General features: G+C 43.0%; 2 protein-coding genes across 2 annotated transcripts in view; both read right to left on the bottom strand.

The window, feature by feature from the left end:
* Positions 1 to 26784, bottom strand: part of LOC103195446 (protocadherin alpha-2) — a 297204-nt gene that overhangs the window by 235493 nt on the left and 34927 nt on the right. The gene's annotated exons all lie outside the window — the stretch shown is intronic.
* LOC103195490 (protocadherin alpha-7-like) lies at positions 20255 to 22657 on the bottom strand. The gene has a single exon (XM_007939075.2). The coding sequence runs from the start codon at positions 22655 to 22657 to the stop codon at positions 20255 to 20257; it is 2403 nt and encodes an 800-aa protein (XP_007937266.2).

Genomic DNA, 26784 nt, shown 5'->3' with positions numbered 1-26784 from the left:
GCGTTCTCCTGCGCGTCCGCGTCGTGCGCAGACACCGTGAAGATGTGGCTGCCGGGCGGGTTGTTCTCCTTCACGAACACTGTGTACTCGGGCTGGGGAAACGCGGGGGCGTTGTCGTTCACGTCGGCCACCTCTACGGACAGGCTGGCTGTGGACGACAGGGAAGGTGATCCCCCGTCCCGCGCTGTCACCACCAGCTCATAGGCAGACACACTCTCTCGGTCGAGTACTCCGTCCAGCACCAGAGAATAGTAATTCTTGAAGGTGGACACCAGCTTAAAGGGGATGCTGGGCGTCAGAGAGCAGGCCACTTGCCCGTTGACTCCAGAATCACAGTCTGATACGCTGATCAGGGCAATGACTGTGCTAAGCGGAGCGTCTTCTCGTACAGGGAGGGACAGAGAAGTCACGGTGACTTCAGGATTGTTGTCGTTGACGTCTAAGATTTCTATCCAGACTATACAGTGACCCGCCATTGGCGGATTCCCCTTATCTGTAGCCTGTACTTCAATTTCATAAAATTTGTTTTCTTCATAATCTAAAGTTCCATTGACTCTCACTTCTCCATTATTTTCGCCTAGTGTAAATAAAGTTCTTCCATTGGGCTTAACTGATATCAAAGTATATGTTACCTCTCCGTTGACTCCCTCATCTCGATCTGTGGCATTTAGCTTTATCACAAAAGTTCCTTTAGCGGCATTTTCCAGCAGTCTCACCTTGTATTCCGATTGATCAAACTCCGGATCATTGTCGTTAACATCCAATACGCGGACGATGATCTGAACAGTATCGGTGAGCTCCGGTTTCCCCCCATCTGTAGCAGTCAGTAGCAAAATAAGTTCCGGGGTTTTCTCTCTGTCCAGAGACTTTTTTAATACCAGTGACAGTCTTTTAGTCTGCTTACCGCTTGTTGGTATTTCTAAAGAAAAATACTCATTTTGACTTAGTCTGTAGGTCAATAGAGCGTTCTCTCCTATATCCGCATCAGACGCTCCCTCTAGCGGAAAACGCGAGTCCGGTTGCTTTGATTCAAAAATCTGCAGTCTTCGTTCTCTGAGAGGAAATACCGGCGGGTTGTCGTTAATGTCCTTCACCTCCACCTCCACGTGGAAAACCTGCAGCGGCTTCTCCACGATCACCTCCAGGTGGACGCCGCACACCGCGCTCCGCCCGCACAGCTCCTCGCGGTCCAGCCGGGAATTCACGAACAGGATGCCGTTCTGCAGATTCACCTCCAGAAGGTCCCCGCGGCCTTTGGACGCCACTCGGAACAGGCGCGGCACCAGCTCGGCCAGCTCCAGCCCCAGGTCCTGCGCGATGCGGCCCACGAAGGTGCCGTGCTTGGCTTCCTCGGGGACCGAGTAGTGGACCTGGCCGCTCCCAGTCTCCCAGGCGGCGACGAGAAGAAGCGAGAGCAGCAGACGCCAAATGCCTAACTCCCCTTTTTGAGAACCCACCATCGCACACAACATTGATTTCCAACAGAAGATTCTTCACACGTAAAGTACCAGTTATTCCAAAATCTGACTGAATTTTTCAGAAGTTCTAAAGGATCCTTTAACGGTAGCATCCGGCGTGATGGAATCGTTTTGTCTAGTGAATGCCTGGCGGATGGTTCTGAACAACCTATGAATGAATTATTTCCATCGAGTAAAGAGCGACACCTTGTGCCTGAAAAGGTGAGTACTGTCATTACTCACATAATTTTAAAAGGAAAAAATAATTAATGTTATATATTTCATGTTATTGTATCCTTATTTAATAGTCAGACTTTGAGTCATGTTGAAATTGATGGCATGTGGAAAATGGTATGTGGAATCAATTTTTATTTCCTGATTAATATCAAGTTTAATTTTTTTGTTTCTATTCTTATTTAGTTATAAAATTGTCCTTTTATTTATCTAAATACACACAGAAAGAGATAGAGACTTCAATTCTATAAATAGACTATGAAAAAAGGAGGGTTAGACAGGTATTGTTCTACATATAAAAATATCAAATTTGATTATGTTTTACTTCACATCTTCCTTGTTATGTTGGCTGTTAGGAAACTCAAAGGCAAATTGAAGGTTTAATGATAACAACTCTTTAGTCTTCATGTTCTGACTATTGTGTTCTTACATATACATGGACTCAACACATGCCTTTCTACTCATATCTATTTTCTCTAGTTCTGATCTTTCTTGTATTTACATTTAATTGTCCTCTGATTACAAGCCACTTTATATCCATTGAAGAACAATAAGAAAAACAAAAAAAATATATTTATTTTAAACTTTGTGAGTTTAAAGCATAGAATGCACAAGGGAAAAATACCAATCTACATGAAATTCACATCTTACATATATGCTTTCTCATTTAAGTCATATTACTAACAGTATAATATGACATCAAAATAGCACTTTATGGATTGGAGTCAATAGTAAGAAAGCAGTAGTTTTTTTTTCAAGTGCAGAATGAACTTTATTATCTTTCAATGAAATAAATAAAATCCTGTGATAATCTCTGTGCAATATTGATATTTCCAAGTCACCAAAATTGGTTTCCTTCATCCAGTCAAGATACACCCATGAAAATTGCTGATTTATTTCTTCTTGAAAGAACTGTAGGTTTGTGACCACAGTTCATGCAAAGCAAGGAAAGTGATCGCTAATTTCATCTCCTCTCAGTGGCGGCTATTGTGCTAATGACACAGAAAATAAATGTTCAACTAAGTGACAAATGTTAGTGCTTATAGAAATTGAATTTCACAGGCAATAGGATACTAAGTAAAAAATGGAAATTGTGGATGTGAGTTTTCATTGCTTGACATTGTAATTTGTTATGCTTTCTTTGTCTTTTCATATGGCCTTGAGGTTTTGGAAAACAGAGAATGCAACAGCCATTAACCACAGAATATGATTCATAATGAATATCACTGTAGCTTGAGTACATTCATTTGATGGTTCATCTCTAATCTAAAAATACTATAATGGTGTATGAAAAAAGTATCAGTCTGTTTGTATCTTAATACTTTTCTTTATAGTCTCTACATTACTCTATATTCTATCCCTAATTTCAGATATTGAAAGTTTTTTTAAGTGGATATTGTTCTACTTTTTTTCAAACTCACTATTTTCTCAATATTATCATAACACCAGAATTCTTATTAATATAAATGCAAAATTATGTATTCAAAAGCTAAAGGACTAAGATGAAATCGTTCATCTCTCCCCATCTGGAGCAAAGAAGAGTGAAGAAGATCAAAGATTCAAAGAAACAATTAATACAAAGGACTAATGGACCACATGAATCACAGGCTTCACTACCCTGAAACCAGAAGAATTACATGGTGCCCAGCTACCACTACTGATGCTCAGTCAGGATCACAATAGAAAGTCCTGGACAAGTAGGAGAAAAATGTGAAACAAAACTCAAAATCATAAAACAGACCAGACTTACTAATCTGATGAAGACTGATGAAGCCCCCAACTCTATGGCCCTCACACATCCTTTAAATCTGGAGCTATACACACCCCCAGGGATCATACATCAGCCAAAAATAGGCCTATAAAGTGAACAATAACACCTGTGAGGAATGTACCCCTCAGAACAATCAGTCATTCAAGACCAAAAAGGCAAAATTTACCCCATAACAAAGCCCAGAAGGCAGGACAGGACAGAAAAGAAGGACAAATGGATATTTGGAAACCAGGGAGAAAGTGAGACGTCTGCTGTTACATTAAGGAGATTTGACTATATGAAGTAACACTGGATGAACACCAAGCCATACAATAAGTTTGATATGTTATATAACCTACCATTTGGGTTTTGGCTTTGCTATTTCAGATGTCATCATCTCAACCATCCCTGAGAAGAGATTATGCTTTCTTTGAACTAATCTTTGGTGATTATGAGTGATTTGGTGATTATGAGTCGGGGCCAACTCGATGGCACACAACAACAACAACAACAACAATCTTTGGTGATGGGCCTGAGATCTAGCTGTTGGCTAATACCAAGAAATAACCTCAGTATCATTGTTAACATTCATTTTGTAAAATGTGTTACAAATATTGAGGAACTTTGTGTCTGACACTTACCAAACTAATCTTATTAGCCTTAAGTTCCAGCTGTATATCCTGTTAGTTAGATAGAGTGTATGGTCTCATGTCCTACCAGTATTCACAATCCATTCAAACTCATACTCTGCCATCGAGTTGTTTCTGACTCATAGTGACCTCCATTGGGTTTCCAAGGCTGTAAATCTTTATGGAAGTAGATAACCCTGTTGTCCTTCTGCGGAGCAGCTGGTGGGTTTGAACTGCTGACCTTCTGATTGGCAGTCAAGTTCCTTATCCACTATGCCACTAGAGCTCCTTCTTACACAATCCATTAATACTGTATGATATGTAATTATTTCTTGAAGACATTAAATATAGAAATAAATCTTGAAGCCATTCTCAGAAAACCAGGAGTTTCTTCTAAATTAACAGATCAGAGCTGGACAATGAATAACAAAGACGGCAGAAGAACTGATGCATTTGAATTGTGCCATTGGTGAAGAATATTGACTGTACCATGGACTGCTAGAAGAATGAACAAATCTGCCTTGGAGACAGTACAGCCAGAATCCTCCTTAGAAGTGCGAATGGCCAGACTTCATCTCACATACTTTGGTCATGTTGTCAGAAGGGACTAGTCCCTGGAGAAGGATATCATCCTTGGTAAAGTAGAGGGTCAGCAAAAAAAAAAGGGGGGGGGGTGGGAAGATCCTCAATGAGATGGATTGACACAGCGGCTGCAACAGTGAGCTCAAGCATAAGAAGGATTCACCATCCATAACTTGTGCTTTATTTTCCCAGCCAGGATTATGCTTGAGCAATGATAAGATTTAATAAAGAAAACTCTAGATTACAATGAATAAAAGAATGGCTCTGGAATCTGAGATACATGCATTTGAATATCATCTCTATCATGTACCTTCTAAATGGCATTAGGCAAGACAGAAATATCAAAGCTTCTCTTTTCTCATTCTTAAAATTGGGATAGTCATGTACTTCACGAGTTGTTGTAATGATGAAATGAAATTATGTACGCTAAGGCAATCTACTTCTGTAGTGATATCGCCTCAGAAACCCAAGGAGGGGTCACTATGAGTTGGATCCACTTGACTGACCACAGTGAGTTTGGTTCGGGAGCTCTGGTAGCGTAGTGCCTAAGGCACTTGACTGCTAACCAGAAGGCTGGCGGTTCAAACCCACCAGCCACTCCTCAGAAGGAAGATGGGGCAATCTACTTCCGTAGTGATGTTGTTGTTGTTGTTGTTGTTAAGTGCCGTTGAGTCGTTTCCGACTCATAGCGACCCCATGCACAGCAGAACGAAACACTGCCCGATCCCGTGCCAGCCCCACAATCCCTGCTATACTTGAGCTCATCATTGCAGCCACCGTATCAATCCATCTCGTTGAAGGCCTCCCCCTCTTTCGTCGACCCTCCACCCTACCAAGCATGACATCCTTCTCCAGTGAATGGTCCCTCCTTACAACATGACCAAAATAGGTGAGACAAAGTCTGGCCGTTCTTGCTTCCAAGGAGCATTCTGGCTGCACTTCCTCCAGGACAGATCTGTTAGTTCTTTTAGCAGTCCATGGTACTTTCAGCATTCTTCGCCAGCACCGCAACTCAAAAGCATCAACTCTTCCGTTCCGTAGTGATACTGCCTCGGAAACCCAAGGAGGGGTTGCTATGAGTCGGGTCTGACTCGAGGGCACATAACAACAACAACAACAAAGCCCTTCACACCATGCCTTGCAAATGGAAATAGATCAGACAATGGTGGTTTACTGAAGTTAGTGACCAATGTTTGCTCTTGTTTTGCAACTATGGATGAAGAGAATTCCAGCATAATAATCTAAAGCATGATTTTCCCTTTTCTAAAGATTTCCTAATTTCATTTTAATAGAATCCATCCTCTCAGAAGTCATCTTTATGGATAGAAAATAGCTAGTAATGCCTTCTCAGTGATTTACCACCTCAGAAACCCAATGAGGGTCTCTATGAATTGGAATAGAGTTGATGGCAGTGGGTTTGGGTTTTCTTTTTTATTTTATTATTTATCTATTTATTGGTTATCTATAATATGGAGCTCTTGTAGTGTGATGGTTAAAGCATTTGGCTGCTAGCCAAGAGGCCAGCAGTTCAAACCCACTAGCCTCTCCATGGCAGAAAGATGAGGCAGCTTCCATAAAATTTACAGCCTTGGAAACCCTATGGGATAGTTCTACTCTGGCCTAGAGAATCACTATGAGTCTGAATTGACTCAACGACAGTGGGTTGAGTTGGGTTGGGTTTATCTATAATATGGTTCTCCTACCACACATAAACATATTATACACAATTGATTTGTCCATATAGAAGTAAAAGGTATCAAATATCTAATTTGGTAGAATGGAGCAAAAAGAACAAAGTAATCTTTCACATTATGTGATAAATACCCTTACAGTTATAAAAATGTATGATGTGCAAGTTCTCTGGAATTCCTTTAAAGAAAACAATTTACATGAATATGGCATTGGGAACAAAAAAAAAAAAGATTTTGAATCAACTGTATCTAGAACAAACAATGTTAAATTCTGAAAATGTGATCTATGTCACGATTGCCAGGTGAAGTGCCTTTGTAGCTATCCCACGGTTCCTATGCTTAAGTTATTTAAAACAATGTCATTTTGAAGACCACAAAGTTTTGGTGAACAAAAGAATCAGTGTCACACTTGGCTATGTATAAGAGGACTCTCTTAAACTGAAAGGATAAAGAAGAGGAAATTTTCCTACCCTAAAATATTTCCATCGAGACTTAATGCTAGCAACTACACACACACACACAGATGCAAATGACAGGTACCCAAGGCAATTGAAACCTTTCAAATTCTTCCAAATAAGACAGAAGAGCTCAATAAATCAAAGCGGAGGAGAGTAGTAACAGATCTAAGAAGCAATTAAGCAGAACAGACATTATGACCCCAAACAACAATACTATCTCTCTGAAGCAGTGGAAGGCAATAGAGAAAATGAGCTTGAAAGTTTAAAAATTGGGGGATTAAAGGAAAAGACATGAAACCACCTCCAAAGGCACCAGTTGAAACGCACTGCAAATATCATCTAAAAAAAAATCATATCATTAGTTATAAAGAAACCAATTTTTTAAAAAAATGCGGTTGACCCCACCTAGCCCTTCCCCATCAGCAACAGTTAAAATTTACAGATTATAAGAAGGTAATAATTTAAGCATTTTTTTAAACTCAAACAAAATACAAAGTTAAATATTAGGGTTACTTTGAATAAGTAAACATAATAAGAAATTGAGGACATCAATTTTGTCAGAGCAGAACTCTGCTCCACAGGGATGATTGTGGGGAACTGGATTACCAGAGCTTTCTTCCAAGGCACCAGAGGTGGACTCGAACTGCTAATCTTTTGGTTAGCAGACAAGCGAGTTTGCACCATTCAGCGACTTTATGTGATTCACATTAAAGGCATGCAATGCATCCCGGAGTTATTTTACTTACGTTCTGGAAAATCTCCTCTTGGTCTTCATTGTTTCCAGAATCTGAAGTGGGTGGAAGGCTGGGAGTGAAGGCCATGAGGTCGGCCTTGGGCGGCCCCTCCCCAGAGCACACCCTCTGCCGCCTCTGCTGAGAGTAAGACCAGCTCCCCACCGCGCTGGCGCACACCAGCGTGGGCTTCCCCGGCCCGCACGCGCCCTCTGTCGGCGGCGCCGAGCACCGCAGCGCCGTGTACAGCAGGAGCGTGAGCACCAGCAGGCTGGACACCGCGCAGATAGCAATGATCAGGTACACGTTGACGTCCACCAGCGCCGCCTCGGGTCCTGAGGAGCCTGTGGACGCCCGCGACAACGTCTTCAATGCCTGGCCGCTCTCTACCAGAGAAACCAACACAGTGGCTGTGGCCACCAGCGGTGGTTCGCCATGATCCTTCACCAGCACCAGTAAGCGCTGGCGCGGAGAGTCCGCCTCGTCCAAGGCGCGCGTCGTGCTCACCTCGCCTGTGTACAGACCCACGCGGAACGGACTGCCCGCGCCGCCTGCCGCCGGCTGCAGCTCATAAGACAGCCACGCGTTGTAGCCAGAGTCTGCGTCCACCGCGCGCACCTTCGCCACCACTTGTCCTGCGCCCACAGACCTGGACACTAGCTCGCTCACCTGACCACCTGCGCCTCCCGACCTAGGCTGCAGCAGCGCAGGCGCGTTGTCGTTCTCGTCCAGCACGAACACCTGTAGCGTCACGTTGCTGCCCAGAGGAGGGACGCCCGCGTCGCGCGCGCTCACCTGGAACTGCAGCAGCTCCAGCTCCTCGTGGTCCAGCGGCTGCAGCGCGTACACCTTGCCGCTCTCGGCGTGCACCGACACGTAGCTCGACAGCGCGCGCTCGCCCCCCCGCCGCTCCACCAGTGAGTAGGACACCAGCGCGTTCTCCTGCGCGTCCGCGTCGTGCGCAGACACCGTGAAGATGTGGCTGCCGGGCGGGTTGTTCTCCTTCACGAACACCGTGTACTCGGGCTGCGCGAACGCGGGCGCGTTGTCGTTCACGTCGGCCACCTCCACGGACACGCTGGCTGTGGACGACAAGGAAGGTGATCCCCCGTCCCGGGCTGTCACCACTAGTGCATAGGCTGACACTCTCTCGCGATCCAAAGCTTCTTCCAATACCAGCGAATAATAGTTCTTGAAGGTGGACACCAACTTGAAGGGGATGTGGGCTGTTAGGAAGCAGGTCACCTGCCCATTGGAGCCGGAGTCGCGGTCAGACACCGTGATGAGAGCGATGACAGTACCCAGGGGTGTGTCCTCTCGAACAGGCAAGGAAAGTGACGTCACCACCAACTCGGGAACATTATCATTGACGTCTAAAACTTCTATCAAGACTGTGCAGTGCCCAAACATTGGGGGGTTTCCTTTGTCAACTGCTTCTATTTGAATCTTACATAACTTAGTTTCTTCAAAATCTAATTTTCCACTTACTTTTATTTCTCCGCTGGCTGAATCTATGTGAAAACAGGCTTCTATAATAGGGGAGACATCAGTTGCAAAGGAATAAAGAACGTGGCTGTTTGAGCCCTCGTCCAAATCTGAGGCGTTTAGTTTAATAACCAATGTGCCGTTCCTTGCGTTTTCCAGTAATTTTACACGATAGACCCCTTTGTCAAACACTGGGGCGTTGTCATTTGTATCCAGCACGGTAATTAGTAACTCTACGGTTCCTGTCAGCTCAGGTTTACCCCTATCAGTTGCTGTGAGCACCAAAAGAAGCTCTGAAGCCATTTCCCTGTCTAAAGATTTTTTTAATACTAGACCGAGGGGTTTTACCTGCTCTTCATTGGTTGGTACGTCCAGCAAGAAATGCTCATTGGGGCTCAGTCTGTAAGTCAGCAGCGCATTCTCCCCAACGTCTGCATCAGAGGCGCCCTCTAGTGAAAAACGAGAGTCAAGAGCCCTAGCTTCGGAAATAAACAGATTCCTTTGTGTCGCTGGGAACACCGGCGCGTTGTCGTTAATGTCCTTCACCTCCACCTCCACGTGGAAAACCTGCAGCGGCTTCTCCACGATCACCTCCAGGTGGACGCCGCACACTGCGCTCCGCCCGCACAGCTCCTCGCGGTCCAGCCGGGAATTCACGAACAGGATGCCGTTCTGCAGATTCACCTCCAGAAGGTCCCCGCGGCCTTTGGACGCCACCCGGAACAGGCGCGGCACCAGCTCGGCCAGCTCCAGCCCCAGGTCCTGCGCGATGCGGCCCACGAAGGTGCCGTGCTTGGCCTCCTCAGGGACCGAGTAGTGGACCTGGCCGCTCCCAGTCTCCCAGGCTGCCAGGAGCAGAAGCCAGAGCAGCAGATGCCGGGGTTCCTGCCCACTTGGTCCGAAAGCTAATGCCATGCCTTTCTCCTGGATATTAAACAAGTATTTCTCGAGTAGAAAGGTGTAGTAGTTCTCTTGCGACCTTTTCTTTGATTCCTTGCTCCTGAGATCCAGCTGATCTTAGCACTACGGGTGTGTTTGCAGACTTTAAAGCGCCGGCACGGCGGAGCTTCTTTCTGGTCCCAAGATAATCGTGATTTTCTTTCTTTGAAGAACCTCTCCTTGGAAAACAACGACATCCTGTGGTTCAACATGTAAGTGCATTTGAGTTTTCTCACACAATTTCTTTACTTTTCATTCCTTCTTTCTTAATTCCTTCATGTTTGCCTGTGTTTTCATTGTTGTTGGTTTTTAAACTCTTCCATCATATCTGTCGTGGGTGACCACTACCTCCTTGAAGGTGGTTTTTGTACAAATTAGAATTTTCAAGAGCTTTATCTTGATTGTAGATACCTAGCAGAATATGCCACTGCACCAACAATATTATCACGTATATAAAGATGAATATATATATATGTAAGATATTAAGTTTTTTAAAAGATATTTAGAAACTGTCATTTTGGAATGATCTCTTCAAGTTTATTCTGTTCCTACAACTCCATAATTTTCTGTTGCTTAATCTCTATATTATGTTAAAGTCTTCTAACTATTTGGTCTGCTTGCATACATGATAACTCAACACAGAAAATTTCTAGTTACCACCGCAAGATACCAGGATTTCAAATCAAAACTGACATATAAGCTCTGTATCAATTTATCCAAATATTTCTGTGCTTTGCAGTTAATGAGTTTTCTCTTCAACCCCTTGGAACAGATTTTGGCTCATTTTAAGCTCCCCCCCAATCACTGTATCTGGTTAGAAAGAATGTTTTCATGTCCTTCCTGTCGGAAAACTTACATTTGAATTCTGCACACTGCTTATTTGATGAAGATAACATCTTTCTCACCCAAAAGAACCACACTGAATCAGAAATTCAACTTATATTTTTCTGCTTACTTGTATCCATTCTATTTCAGCAATGGTTTAAGGAGACTATAAGTTATTATAAACCCCATTCATTCACTCAATTTTATTTTCCCATTTTTACCTCAAATTTAAAATTGAAATTTTCATAATAATTTTTATCAATTGCAATAAAGTATATCAGTACTGTATTAAATAAAAAAGCTGTAATCATTCTCAAGACTATAAGGAACAACAACAAAAATAAGACCACTATAAAATATGTGAAATCCTTTTGATAAGATGGCAGCCACTGAGAAAATTCAAATTTTAGCTACTAAAAAAAAATGTAAATAGATACAACAAGGGAATTTTAGGTTTTATGCAAAAGTGAGCTTCAATTCTTCATTTTGAACACTTTTAAAAACAGCAATTCAATGATTCAATGACAATAACTCTAAGCCACAGATTTATAGTTCTAATCACTACTAATTCTTTTTCTTAATTGAAGGAGGCAAATGTTAGATCAACACATTTGCATAAAGAAAAAGGCAAGACAAAATTTTAGTGTATTACTAAATTTAAAAAGGCAGATAACTGAAAAGCCTCCCCATGTTTGCTGTATGGAATAACCCAATCCCTTTGGAAATCACTCCAAGCTTGAGTTCCTTTCCATTTTTTACTAAAAGGATTGCTTTATGAGGTTAAGTACAAATAAAGATAATTTAAATCCCCTGAATTCCAAGACTTTCGTAAATCAATAATTAAAGTACACATAGAAAGAAAGCTATGGATTGGTTAGTCATCTTGAAATAAATTATCACAAATACTACAGCAACAAGAACTAAATACCACTCAGCCCCATTTTAATGCCATCTAATAATAAACATGTTAAACGTGATGATTAAAATGGTATGTCTTAATATAGTTTGAAAACAAATGGACTACTTCCTTTATTGGAAAGAATGTGAGAAGAATGTGGAAATGAGCCCTATGTTTGAGCGAATTCCTGGTTTCATGTCTCTGAATTGAATGGAAGAAACTCCCTACAAGGTTTTGTTTTGTTTTAAATATTTATCTCAATAACAGAGCCAGGGCAATCTACTTCCATAAAGATTCACCACCTCAAAAACTTTATGGGGGTCTGTATGATTCAGAATCAACTCAAAAGCAATGGGTTTGGTTTGGATTTTGGACTAGAGCCAGCAGTAGACATCCTCAGAATGAAATCAGTAAATTTTGTCTTTGTCATCTGTCAACTTCTCATTCTGAACTCTCTACTCATTTCCTCCCTCTTCTGCACTTCCTCCTTCATATATGTTAGGATTATCATGCTGCTAGACAAATTACTAACTTATTATGTTAATATTTTATGGATATTTTAAAAAGAAAATATCCAAGGGAAGGCAATGCAAAATAAATAAGACCAAATTAGTAAATGCATAGTACTATGTTTCATTAATAATCCATATGAAAAGATGTCTTTGGATAAGACTGTTCTGCAGAAGTTGTGCACTGATATTATATAGGGCCAAGAGAGTGGGCAGATGTGAGAAGAAGGAAGTCAATAGACAAGTTGAAATGAAGCTAAGTATGTTGATAAGCCTGAAGATTTATGATTGCAGAAGCTGAGAGGATACAAAAGTACAAGAGTAAATAAAAGATGCAATTTTCAGTTTTGTAATTGGAAATCACAATATATACTTTAAAGAAAGAGAAAAGATTGAGCTATATATTGATATTAAATATACTTTTAACTGTATCTTCATTTGGACTTTTTTGCTCTGAGTTCAATCAGAGACTATCTTGGAAAAAAAGTAGTAACATTAGAAAAAAAAACTGCTCAATGAAAACCAAAAAAATCACAGAACTGAAAGAATACACAGTAACTCAATACCTTTATATTTGTATTAGAAAGAACAAAGAATTATAAAAGCAACCATATCCATAATTGTATATACAACAATGAGCACTATGTCTTTGGAAGTGGGAGGGCCTAACAGGAGAATCTTCACATTGGAGCCAATGAACTTGCAGTGTACTCACTGTACTATTGCAAACAAACTGTAAGCACTGAATTTTGGAGATTTATTATGCCATGTAATCTAAGTTGCACAATATAGATTCAATAGTTTGGAGACCACATAGCCCCTTTTTGCCAAGAAGAGATATCAAGAAGTTCAGCATTTTCATTAATTAATGTAATAACAGTCATTTAAAAATTTATATTTGAAAATTAAATAAACTTATGAATGGATATTCCATGGTATAGTGTATCTTTAAATATATCTTACAAATATTTGTAAATAAGAACATGGTTATAGAAATAAATCATTGAAAACTGCAACCTAAATATTTGTATTGGAAAACAAATAGATTGAGGGGATGGGAAATGGCATACTTTTAAACCTGATTAAAAAAAAAAAAAAAAACACCTCACTACCACCGAGTTGATTTGACTCATAGCGACCCTTGTGTTTCCAAGGTGAGGAGACAAAACATAAACTTATAGAATTAACTACAAGTATTCCTGGATTTATGACATATTGGAGTTACATCAAACTGCACTACCATCAGTATATCTGAAAGATTGCATTTCCCAGGAAGGAAGTTCTGAGAAAATGCACGCAGGAGATATGGGGGGTGGGGGGATTACTGAGTTATGTGAATACACTCCAAGCATTTGATCAGGATAATATGATAGAAGCTATCAGCAAGAACGTAGGATTTAGAACTTGATATCCATGTTGTGAAACAGCTCATAGATCAAGAAGAGGGGGAATCTGACAGATCAAGACTTAATGAATGTTGAAGAGGAAAGAAATGCTGAAGAAGGAAGAAATAATGAGGAAGAGAAATGAGAGAAGTTGTCAAAATAACTTAGAGTTAAAGGATTAGCTGGAGTCTAAACTAAATCAGGGGCTTCAGGTGCTTGAAAACATGAATCCAAATATTGATTGCTTTGCTCAAGTTGACAGGCAAATTTAGGAAGCAGTGTCACGTTGCTGTAAAATATATGAAGGAAAAAAAGAAGAGAACCATACAGACAGCTCTTACTAATTTTCTTTTAGAAACTCCACCCTCATTCCCAGGCATAATCCAGATGATACAGAACCTTCCACAAGTCGAGTTACTACTGCAACTGAAAAAATGCCAAAGTCACCAAGTGTTCTTCATTGTTGGAGTAAATTTTTATGGCGTGTATTTGGTATGAATGTATGCATTAAAATGTATATGTAATCTTTGCAACCCTCAGAGATAAATTAAGATCAATAATAAAAAGCAATAGTAATGAAAATGAGAAAGAGAGAGAAAGAATGGACTAATATCGGAACCAACTTAGGTAGAGGCATTGGGAGGAACCGCAGATGAGCATTAGAGACCACATGTATATTACAAGTGCTATGTGAGAAATATGTGAGAATAAACAGCATGCAGCATGAAAACAAACAAACAAAAAAAAACATTCCTAGAATTACATTTGAAAAAAAAAAAAGGCAATACGAGTAAACATTCACAAACAAAATATGAAAATATAAATATAATAATCTACCTTCCAGCAGTGGTCTCCTGCAATAGCTTGTTCTTCCACTTCCACATCAGGCACTGGACATGGTGGGAGGCTGGGGCTGAAGGCCATGAGGTCGGCCTTGGGCGGCCCCTCCCCAGAGCACACCCTCTGCCTCCTCTGCTGAGAGTAAGACCAGCTCCCCACCGCGCTGGCGCACACCAGCATGGGCTTCCCCGGCCCGCACGCGCCCTCTGTCGGCGGCGCCGAGCACCGCAGCGCCGTGTACAGCACCAGCGTGAGCACCAGCAGGCTGGACACCGCGCAGATGGCGATGATCAGATACATGTTGACGTCCACCAGCGCCGCTTCCGAGCCCCTGACGCCCAGTGACGCCTGAGACAACGCCTTCAGCGCCTGTCCACTCTCCACCAGAGATACCAGCACAGTGGCTGTGGATGCCAGTGGTGGCTCGCCATGGTCCCTCACCAGCACCAGAAGACGCTGGCGCGGAGTGTCTGCCTCGTCCAAAGCGCGCGTTGTGCTCACTTCTCCCGTGTACAGACCCACGCGGAACGGAGTGCCCGCGCCGCCCGCCGCCGGCTGCAGCTCATATGACAGCCACGCGTTGTAGCCAGAGTCCGCGTCCACCGCGCGCACCTTCGCCACCACGTGGCCAGGGCCCACCGACCGCGGCACCAGTTCGCTCACCGCGCCGCCCGCGCCGCCCGACCCAGTTGGCAGCAGCGCCGGCGCGTTGTCGTTCTCGTCCAACACGAACACCTGCAGCGTCACGTTGCTGCCCAGAGGCGGGACGCCCGCGTCGCGCGCGCTCACCTGGAACTGCAGCAGCTCCAGCTCCTCGTGGTCCAGCGGCTGCAGCGCGTACACCTTGCCGCTCTCGGCGTGCACCGACACGTAGCTCGACAGCGCGCGCTCGCCCCCCCGCCGCTCCACCAGTGAGTAGGACACCAGCGCGTTCTCCTGCGCGTCTGCGTCGTGCGCCGACACCGTGAAGATGTGGCTGCCGGGCGGGTTGTTTTCTTTCACGAACACTGTGTACTCGGGCTGGGGAAACGCGGGGGCGTTGTCGTTCACGTCGGCCACCTCCACGGACACGCTGGCTGTGGACGACAGGGAAGGCGAGCCCCCGTCCCGCGCTGTCACCACCAACGCATAGGCAGAAACACTCTCTCGGTCGAGGGTGCCTTCCAGCACCAGAGAGTAGTAATTCTTGAAGGTGGACAGCAGCTTGAAGGGAACATGGGGAGTCAAGGTGCAGGTGACCTGCCCATTGACACCTGAGTCGCGGTCTGATACGCTGATTAGAGCGATGACAGTGCCTTCCTGAGCATCCTCTCTAACTGGGAGAGACAACGAAGTGACAACCACCTGAGGTGAATTATCATTTTCATCCAGGATTTCCACTAGGACTGTGCAGTGACCAACCATAGGTGGGACTCCTTTATCTGTTACATCTACATGAATTTTATAAATGCTGCTATCTTCAAAGTCAATATCATCATGTACTCTTACTTCTCCCATTGTTTCATTAATTAGAAATTTCCTTCTTATACTGGATGGGACCAAAGAACTAAATGAATATATCATTTCTTTATTTATTCCTTCATCTGCATCAGAAGCATTCAGCCTTATTACTAACGTTTGGTTCGCTGAATTTTCATACATCTTCACTTCATAAACAGGCCGGTCGAAGATAGGGGCATTGTCATTGACATCCAATACCACGACCAGCAGAGAAACCGATCCGGTAAGTTCAGGGTTGCCTCCGTCCGTCGCAGTTAGCAACAATTTAAGCTGAGGATTTTCTTCGCGATCCAGCTGTTTACGCAGCACAAGCGCTGGGAATTTGCCTTTGTCCTTTTTGTTTATAATGTCAAGAATGAAAAACTCATTTGGACTGAGTTTGTAAGTAAGCATTGCGTTCTCTCCAACATCAGCATCAGATGCGCCTTCTAGAGGAAATCGAGAGTCAAGCGGGCGAGATTCAGGTATTAAGAGCTTTTGTTCTCTTACGGAGAACACCGGCGCGTTGTCGTTAATGTCCTTCACCTCCACCTCCACGTGGAAAACCTGCAGCGGCTTCTCCACGATCACCTCCAGGTGGACGCCGCACACCGCGCTCCGCCCGCACAGCTCCTCGCGGTCCAGCCGGGAATTCACGAACAGGATGCCGTTCTGCAGATTCACCTCCAGAAGGTCCCCGCGGCCTTTGGACGCCACCCGGAACAGGCGCGGCACCAGCTCGGCCAGCTCCAGCCCCAGGTCCTGCGCGATGCGGCCCACGAAGGTGCCGTGCTTGGCCTCCTCGGGGACCGAGTAGTGGACCTGGCCGCTCCCCGCCGCCCAGGCTGCCAGGAGTAGAAGCCAGAGCAGCAGACGCCGGGCTTTCAGATCACTTCGCCTGGAAATCAACATCTTACCTTTCTCCTGTTTTACAAATCGATGTATCCGCTGTCTTGAAGAACACAACGCTCGAAATTTCCTATTTGATTTCTTACATCCAATATTCTCGACATGGCTGAGATCTCAGATCATACCTACTTCCTAGTCCCGGAGAAACAGTAGGTTATGCTTTTGTTCTGCAAATTCATTTTGTGGAAGACAGCGACATCCGGTGGCTAAATGTGTAAGTACAAGTCACTGAGTTTAACAACTATTCTTTCATTCGTTATTTTTTATATTTGCCAGTTTTTATTTTTATTAACTTTCAGTGATTCACCTTGTGTCTGTTTTGTATGTAATAATAATCAATGTTGACCCTCAGTTCAACCTCTTCTGGAAGCAGAATTTCAGAGAAATATCACCTCCCAAACCACGTGGTTTTCATTGGCTGAGTTTCAAAATGTCTCTAGTATCTGTATATTACTGAGTATTCAAGTATTTTGTTGGATGACAAGTTGCGATCTGTAAGTTTTAGTACTTTATTTCCATTCTCTTTGTCATTATTTTGAGATTAAACACACCGCATATAGACACTAATCTCCAGACACCAATTCACTTTAAGGTGTTTGCAACTCCTAAGTTTCAGAAATCACTAGAATGTAGGCTTCAACATCACACCTTTCTCCGTACTAGTTACTATTACTCAATTTACCAGCCGTGTGGTTAGGTAAACCAGTTAACTTCTGCCTCAGTTTCCACTTCCATACCATCGGTATAATAATTATGACATATTAGGAGACTAAGATTGTACTTTGAGAATGAATTCTACCTAAATAATAACTATTCTGGCTCCTGAACTTGACCACATTTATGGTTTCATGATGTTCAAGATCAAAATTGGCTACTGGGGGCAAATGATTACCTACAGAATGTTGTCATTCTACAACATTTTATTGTTGCTACAGCATGGTTTGAGTGTTTGTGACTCCTGGCTTTAAGAAAGCAGGCAATTAATTGTGAAATCAGTAATACAGAGAGACATTTCTTTTTATTATGTACAACTTACCTGGATTTAAAAAAAATCTTAATTAGTATTCTAAGTAAAACAATTTACAAATCTATGATATCTACTTTCAAAGATAGCTGCTTTCATCTTTGTTATTATTGAAACTTTCCTAATACCCAAAAGATATAGCTTGGGAATTTATTAAATAGTTTTAACGATACCAGTAGGGTTTTTTTTTTTTTTTTTTAATCACTTCCTGCAATAAAAGCATTTTTCACTCCAAGTTCCTTGGAATCAAATATCAGTAACTGAAATTCTCCATTAACCTCTATGCTACTGAAAAATGTTGTTTCTGCCTTTCAAAAAAGGAAAATTTAAAAAGATCCTTGCCCTTATCAAAAGGTTAGCTTTTTAATTTAATAATTTGTAAAAGATATTTTAAAGAGATCGATAATGTTGAACTCTTTTCATTGCTAACTAAGAGCAGCAAAGTGTTACTAAGAGCAGCAAAGTGTTCACAGCTCTTCTGAAAATTTCTATATGATAACAGTCTGTATACTCTGGAAGAGAATAAAGATTAATATAAAAGACAATTATGCCAACCCAGCCATCAGTAGTCCAGCCACTAATGAATTTTGTGATTGTGGAGGTCATGGTAGGTATTCAAATGATACTAGCTGCAAGAGACTAGGAAGTTGTTTTGGGGGTAAGTTAACATTTCCAGCAACCTTCAATCCATAGCACATAGTAAAAGATCTAACCCCAACTTCACATGGCACATGGAACCTTTAAAAATATATAAGAATAGATACATTTGAAGTTATGATTATGGATTTTGAATTTAAGTTGAGTTGTTAATTGACAAGTCTAGAGAGCTTTGGCTTCAGAAGCTCAGAGAGCACTCACTTCTTGAAAGAAGTGGGAAAACAGGTTTCTTTATAACGTTTTGCAAACAATGTGCTCTATAGGGGGAAAGAAAGAAATTTCTCTGAAATAGTTTATTGCAAATAAATTTTACTTGCACTTTCATGGTTACATTGTGGCATGATTCTCAAAGCTACTCTAATTTTGCCTCACTAACTAACTCACTCACTGCCGTTAAGTTGAACCAACTTGTAGCAACCTCTCCTGGGATTTCCGAGGTGGTATCTCTATGAAAGTAGATTGCCCAACCTTTCTTCTGAGCAGTGGCTGGTAGGTTTGAACCACCAACCTTCTGGTTAGCAGTCAAGTGCCTTAGGCACCACACCACCAGAGTTCCAAATAAAATATACGGCATCAAATATCTGACACAACATAAAAGAGCTGAACAAGAAAGAAAAATATAAATCACATAACAAAAACTCATCAGAAGATTTTTTAAAAACAAATTAGAAAATAGAGAGATAGTTTGCACTAAAAGTAGATGTGGAGAACCACCAATCAGAAAGTCATAAACTGCCAGGCTAGGCGAGTGTAGCATGCAGTGATGACAAGTGCACGATCTCATCTACAGAGCTGTCCTTTGGACGACTGAGACAACAAGAAAATCTTCCCGTAAACCGGTGGAAGTACTTTTCAACATTTCAGAACATGAATTTTGAGAGAAGTCACAGTGTGCAATGTAGGTGTATCTTAAATGTCCGGGCATTTTACCACTAAACTGAGAATTTCCAATGAAAAAGAGGTCTTCTTGAGGAAAGAAAATTTCTGCCAGAAAGTATTTTTCCAATATTAGAAATTTTCAGGAAATATTGCAGGTGTACAAAAAATTTGTTGGATTACTCAAGATATTCTTAAAATCTACATTCTCAGATATTTAGGAATATATTTTATTCATAGAAATAACTATATTTAGAATATTTATTGTCAGAACTAGTTTCTAAAAGTAGAGCAGCTCTTTTCTAGGGGTTGTTAGAAGTTACTTGTTGAATCACATAGATATTGAACAGTGCTGAACAGCCATGTACCTACAGTCTCCACCAAGGGAAAAGCAGAAAACTACCAAGTTAACAAGGTAAGAATTACGTTTTCTTTCTCCAGTGGTGTTTCCTATAAACAATATAATTAGACTAAAATGCTATACAGGATTTAGAAATGAATAAAATAAAATAAAATATAGAGTAATGTTAAAGTGGAATAGCGCCTAAGGCTTTGACTACTAACCAGAAGGCTGGCCGTTCTAACCCACCAGCCACTCCTTTGGAAGGAAGGTTGGGCAGTCTACTTCCATAGAGATAGTGCAAGGGTCGCTATCAGTCGGAAAGGACTCAATGGCAGCGAGGTTTTTTTTTTTTTTTTTTTTTTTTAAGTTTAATTAATGTGAAACAACTGAATTGGTTTTAACACTTAATCGTTATCGGCTCTTAAAGTACTATTTTCTATAAATAAAAGAATAAGATCTGGGAGATATTCAGAATAGATAAAATATTTAATTTTACAGCATAGAGTGATTTTTCAACATGTCAGCACTAAAGTGAATGAATAAATAAAATACTCTAGCAACTCACCTTCCCTGAAGAGTCAGTAGAAGTGTGTAGATCCTCCATTCCATCTGCAGATCCTGGACACGGTGGGAGGCTGGGGCTGAAGGCCATGAGGTCGGCCTTGGGCGGCCCCTCCCCAGAGCACACCCTCTGCCGCCTCTGCTGAGAGTAAGACCAGCTCCCCACCGCGCTGGCGCACACCAGCATGGGCTTCCCCGGCCCGCACGCGCCCTCTGTCGGCGGCGCCGAGCACCGCAGCGCCGTGTACAGCAGCAGCGTGAGCACCAGCAGGCTGGACACCGCGCAGATGGCGATGATCAGGTACACGTTGACATCCACCAGCGCCACTTCCCGGCCCGCGGAGCTCGCGGCCACCCGCAAGGACGTCTTCAGTGCCTGGCCGCTCTCCACTAGCGTTACCAGAACGGTGGCCGTAGCTGCCAGAGGCGGTTCCCCATGGTCCTTCACCAGCACCAGCAAGCGCTGGCGCGGCACATCCGCCTCGTCCAGGGCGCGGGTGGTGCTCACTTCGCCTGTGTACAGACCCACGCGGAACAGGCTGCCCGCGCCGCCCGTCACCGGCTGCAGCTCATATGACAGCCACGCGTTGTAGCCAGAGTCCGCGTCCACCGCGCGCACCTTCGCCACCACGTGGCCAGGGCCCACCGACCGCGGCACCAGTTCGCTCACCGCGCCGCCCGCTCCGCCCGACCCAGTTGGCAGCAGCGCCGGCGCGTTGTCGTTCTCGTCCAACACGAACACCTGCAGCGTCACGTTGCTGCCCAGAGGCGGGACGCCCGCGTCGCGCGCGCTCACCTGGAACTGCAGCAGCTCCAGCTCCTCGTGGTCCAGCGGCTGCAGCGCGTACACCTTGCCGCTCTGGGCGTGCACCGACACGTAGCTCGACAGCGCGCGCTCGCCCACCCGCCGCTCCACCAGCGAGTAGGACACCAGCGCGTTCTCCTGCGCGTCCGCGTCGTGCACAGACACCGTGAAGATGTGGCTGCCGGGCGGGTTGTTCTCCTTCACGAACACCGTGTACTCGGGCTGCGCGAAGGCGGGCGCGTTGTCGTTCACGTCGGCCACCTCCACGGACACGCTGGCTGTGGCCGACAGCGAAGGTGATCCCCCGTCCCGCGCTGTCACCACCAACCTATAGTCTGACACGGTTTCGCGATCCAGTGCTCCGTCCAGCACCAATGAGTAGTAATTCTTGAAGGTGGACACCAGCTTGAAAGGGACACGGGGTGTCAGGGAACAGGTCACCTGCCCATTTACGCCTGTGTCTTGATCAGTCACGCTGATCAGAGCGATGACAGCGCCTGGCTGTGCGTCCTCTTTAATAGGGAGCCAGAGCGTTTTGACAACCAACTCTGGAGCGTTATCATTAGCGTCTACAATATCCACGAAAACTGTACAGTGACCAGCCAGTGGGGGAAAGCCTTTGTCAGTAGCCTCTATTCGGATTTTATAGGATTTACTTTCTTCAAAATCAATCTGTGTTATCGTTGTGATTTCCCCACTTCTGGGGTCTATGAAAAATTTAGATTTTATAGTTAAAGGAACATCATTAGTGAATGAATACACTATATCTCCATTCAAGCCTTCGTCTAAATCTGAGGCATTAAGTTTAATTACCAATGTTCCATTAGGAACATTTTCTGGTAATTTCACTTTATAGAGTGTTTTGTCAAAAGTCGGGGCGTTGTCATTGGCGTCAAGCACTGTGATGAGTAACTGAACTGTTCCAGTCAGCTCAGGTTTACCCCCATCAGCGGCGATGAGCAATAATTGATGCTCCGGAGATTCTTCCCTGTCTAAAAGCTTCTTTAGTACAAGTCCAAGAGGTTTGGCTTCCTCGTCATCGGCTGGTGCATCCAGCGAGAAATATTCATTGGGACTCAGTCTGTAAGTGAGCAGAGCGTTGACTCCAATGTCTGCATCAGACGCGCCCTCTAGTGAAAAGTGAGAGTCAAGCAGCCTGGATTCCGCGATAAACAGATTCCTTTGTGTCGCTGGGAACACCGGCGCGTTGTCGTTAATGTCCTTCACCTCCACCTCCACGTGGAAAACCTGCAGCGGCTTCTCCACGATCACCTCCAGGTGGACGCCGCACACCGCGCTCCGCCCGCACAGCTCCTCGCGGTCCAGCCGGGAATTCACGAACAGGATGCCGTTCTGCGGATTCACCTCCAGAAGGTCCCCGCGGCCTTTGGACGCCACCCGGAACAGGCGCGGCACCAGCTCGGCCAGCTCCAGCCCCAGGTCCTGCGCGATGCGGCCCACGAAGGTGCCGTGCTTGGCCTCCTCGGGGACCGAGTAGTGGACCTGGCCGCTCCCAGTCTCCCAGGCGGCGACGAGAAGAAGCGAGAGCAGCAGACGCCGGGCCCCAGGGACTCTTCGTCTTGAGTACATTTCAAACACTCGAGCTGTTTTCTAATTAGCAAAAATTGTCTCAAAATTGCGGGAAAATTCTGATTCTTTCAGTTCTATCCCGGTGCGTTTGCCATTGCTCAGCAAACAGAGTGAAAGAGTAGAGCGGCTTTCCAGTGGGAAAATGGATGGCTTTATTTGTCTCGGATAGGAATTTCACAGCAGAGAGTGACATCACGTGGCCCAAAGAGTAAGTACAAATTTCATGAGTAAATATTCTGTAGCATCACCCTGCTCAGTTTAATTTCATCGTCCGGGTTTTGGTTTTTGTTTTCCTTAATTTTTTAAGGGAGGGGGGGAAGAAAGGTAGACTATATTTGTCAAGATTGCTGGAGACGCTCTTAGGGAACTGACTGCCTCTGAAAGTTTAGTCAGGCCATGAAGTGTGGCTTCCTCGTGCGTGAGAAAGCTAACATACATTTTTAAAATAACAACAGAGATGAAGTGATTGTAAAACTTATTAAACCACTATGAATTTTAAAAGGGAAAATTCTTTCACTGGGAGGAGTCCCCACCTTCCTAGATTTAGCATTTCGGAGGGAGAGGTCTCCAGGACTCACCGTCCCTAGAACCTCTGTTGCTGTTGTTGTTATGTGCCGACGAGTCAGACCCACTCATAGCGACCCCTTTTTGGGTTTCGGAGGCAGTATCAGTACGGAAGTACATTGCCTTGCCCAAGCTTCCTTCGGATGAGTGGCTGGTGGGTTTGAACCGCCAGCCTTCTGGTTAGCAGTCAAGTGCCTTAGGCACTATGCTACCAGAGCTCCTCTAGAACCTCTAGAATCCCAGAAATGTACTGGCAAAACGAAAACGTGCTTATGTCTGAATACAGGAAATACGGAAAATGAGGGACAAATTCAGGTGTTTTTCTTAAGTAATTTTAGAAATTGAAGACGTCGTAATATTTCAAGAAAGGTAGGAATTTCCTTTAAGATATTGTGTAGGAATAAATATTCTGTATTTTTATCTTTGTTAGAATTTATATAATCTTTCAAGAAATGCGTTGGGTACCTATAACTATAAGCTTTGGTTCTTTCTCAGCCCTGTTGCTTCTGGATATTTGCCTCTTCTTTACAATCTTCAAGACACTTTATATTATGGCTTTTCATCATGTGTTTCTATTTCATTATTGTTTATCCTTACTACTTAGAGGAATTCCTTTTTTCTTACAATGTCTGAGGTTCTTTTTCTTCCTACTGTTCTATTTATTCAGGAACACTCTCTTGTGAGCTCTCCTCACATTCTCCAAACTTACATCTGGGTTTTAGTGCTTCCCAAGTCTAAAGCAAAAATCATCCTAGTCACTTGACCTATTGGTGTTTTGTACACCTATCTTTTCTTTCATGTTCTTACTGCTACCAACCCAAGAGGAGTTTTAACTAGATAATCAAGGACATTAACTAAATAATACCCTTGACTATTTCAGTGGTTTATCTCCTTGTCCACTCAAATCTTTTTTAGGCCCTTGAACCACAGTGTTGATTTCTTTTGCTCAAAATAGCTACTGATTTACTTTTGAAGAGAGTTTAAATACCTTAGTGTAATATTCAAAGATTTATCATGTATTTAATTTTAAGAAACAGAAAACTCTATTAATGGAAAGGATCATACAAAGATTTCAAACATCTTTTCTAGCCTATGAATGATCTGAAGGGGACCTCATAAAAGATCATTTTCACATAAAACATTAATATGGATGTCTATAATGATGATTTTCTGACATTTTAAGTTTTCTTTTTTTCCAATCATTAACTTGTTTTCTTATTGGGAATAATAATACATAATTTTTATTATTCAGTTATCATTAACCAGACTCAATTACAAGCAGCTTACAAATATTTAACTTACCTGATAAAAACAATTTTACCTAGGGAGTGCTACTACTGTCATGCATAAATGTGAAATCAGGCATAAAAATAACTAATGTCCTATCAAAGGAAGGGATTTGAATTCGGGGAGCTTCAGAACCCACAGAACTTAATAACTGGGCTCTGATACCTTTCATTTTAAAGAAGTAGTTAACAGGCCAAAGCATTGCCCTAGAGGGAACGGTAGAAAGTATTAGTAGCCAAGATATAGGTGTGAAGAGCACACCTCCAAAATGAAATGTAAGTATCAGTCAGGGTTGGAGGCTCAGAGAACTGAAATGAAATTATGAAACACATTGTCAAATACATTGGCTGATGGTGGAAAGGACCCTTATTTCTCCTTATGATATTTAAAAAAAAATATTTAGGAGAATAATTCAGTAAAGTTATGCTGTAAGATAACTTACACAATGGAAAACATTTTCCTCTATTAAATTAGTACAAGAAACATAACCATATAAAAAACCATAAAAGCCCTTGAAGTTGAGGACTGACATTAAAATGACTCATTCGATGTAATAGGTCTCTAACAGTCAGACAAAATGCTAGGCACCGACAGGCATTGGAAGAAATGGAAAACGAACCACAAAATCATACTGCTTTCAGATTACTTACATCTGAGAAAGAGAAAAAAAATTTACACTAATGCTACATAAAAAGATAAAGAAATTAATAATATGTTTATAATTTTAAAAAAAATAAAAAAACTTGTCTTTCAATCAGTTCTGACTAATGGCAACACCATGGGTGTCAGAGTGAAACTGCTTCATAGGGTCTTCAGCGGCTGATTTTGCAGTTTAACTCTACAATACTAAAGCTTTTTCTTGAATTAATGACCTGGTGGCATAGTGCCTAAGGCATTTGACTGCTAACCAGACAGCCGGTAGTTCAAACCCACCAGCCACTCCTCGAAAGGAAGGTTGGACAGTCTACTTCTGTAGTGATACCGCCTCAGAAACCCAAGGAGGGGTCGCTGTGAGTTTGACTCCACGGCAGTGAGTTTCTTTCTTTCTTTCTTTTTAAATCATATTGAGTATTCTGTGTAATAAAGCGTTATAAATTTTGGTCAGCAAGGGTGGAAATAATTTTTGTGTACAGTAAAACTTATCTTGAAATAGTAAAACTTCATAAATGACATTATATTAAGAAAGCATTAATTATATGCTCCTTACTGATTTTAGCTGGACAATAATGAAATTAGGAAGAAAATGAAATTGAAAAATAACAACTTTTGGAAAGAAATAATCGTTGAACTTTTAAAAACGGCTGCATATGAACAGCATAGACATAACACTACAACACACTAAAAGGAATGGAGAAAATAGGGTGAGTGGAGTAAGGATAGAAAATAAGAGTAAAAATGAAAGTACTGACAAGAGTACATATGAAATGGAAAATAATTGAAATGAAAAGCTATTATCAATATTCAGCAAAAAGGACACTTATCCAAGTACATTTTGAGCTTGAATATAAATGCAAGTTGTAACGTATGCTTACCAATATCATACTGCACTGGGAAATAATTAACTCTACTGTTGAGACAATTTTGACTCATAGCGACCCCTGCTTGGGTTTCTGAGGCAGTATTACTAGGGAGCTCTGGTAGCATAGTGCCTAAGGCACTTGACTGCTAACCAGAAGGCTGGCGGTTCAAACCCACCAGCCACTCCTCGGAAGGCAGGTTGGGCATTCCTACTTCCGTAGTGATACTGCCTCGGAAACAGAAACACAAGGAGGGGTCGCTATGAGTCGGGCCAACTCGATGGCAAACAACAACAACATTACTAGGGAAGTAGATTGTGCAACGTGACAATGTTTGAACTGATAACAAGTGTAAAATTACTTCATATACAACAAATTTTACATGTGAAATACATCGGAAATAATTATAAACTTTAAAATTAATAATTCCAAAATACGAGTTGGCTTACTTTGGCGTTTAAATCCTGCTGTTCGCTTACATCCTCTGATCCTGGACACGGTGGGAGGCTGGGGCTGAAGGCCATGAGGTCGGTCTTGGGCGGCCCCTCCGCAGAGCACACCCTCTGCCTTCTCTGCTGAGAATAAGACCAGCTCCCCACCGCGCTGGCGCACACCAGCGTGGGCTTCCCCGGCCCGCACGCGCCCTCTGTCGGCGGCGCCGAGCACCGCAGCGCCGTGTACAGCACCAGCGTGAGCACCAGCAGGCTGGACACCGCACAGATGGCTATGATCAGGTACACGTTGACGTCCACCAGCGCC

The sequence above is a fragment of the Orycteropus afer genome, unplaced genomic scaffold, assembly GCF_000298275.1.
Source record: "Orycteropus afer afer isolate SDZICR_OR568_19922 unplaced genomic scaffold, OryAfe1.0 scaffold00056, whole genome shotgun sequence".
NCBI lineage: Eukaryota > Metazoa > Chordata > Mammalia > Tubulidentata > Orycteropodidae > Orycteropus > Orycteropus afer.
The sequence above is the reverse complement of the archived record's forward strand: the minus strand, read 5'-3'. Positions and strand labels throughout refer to the sequence as shown.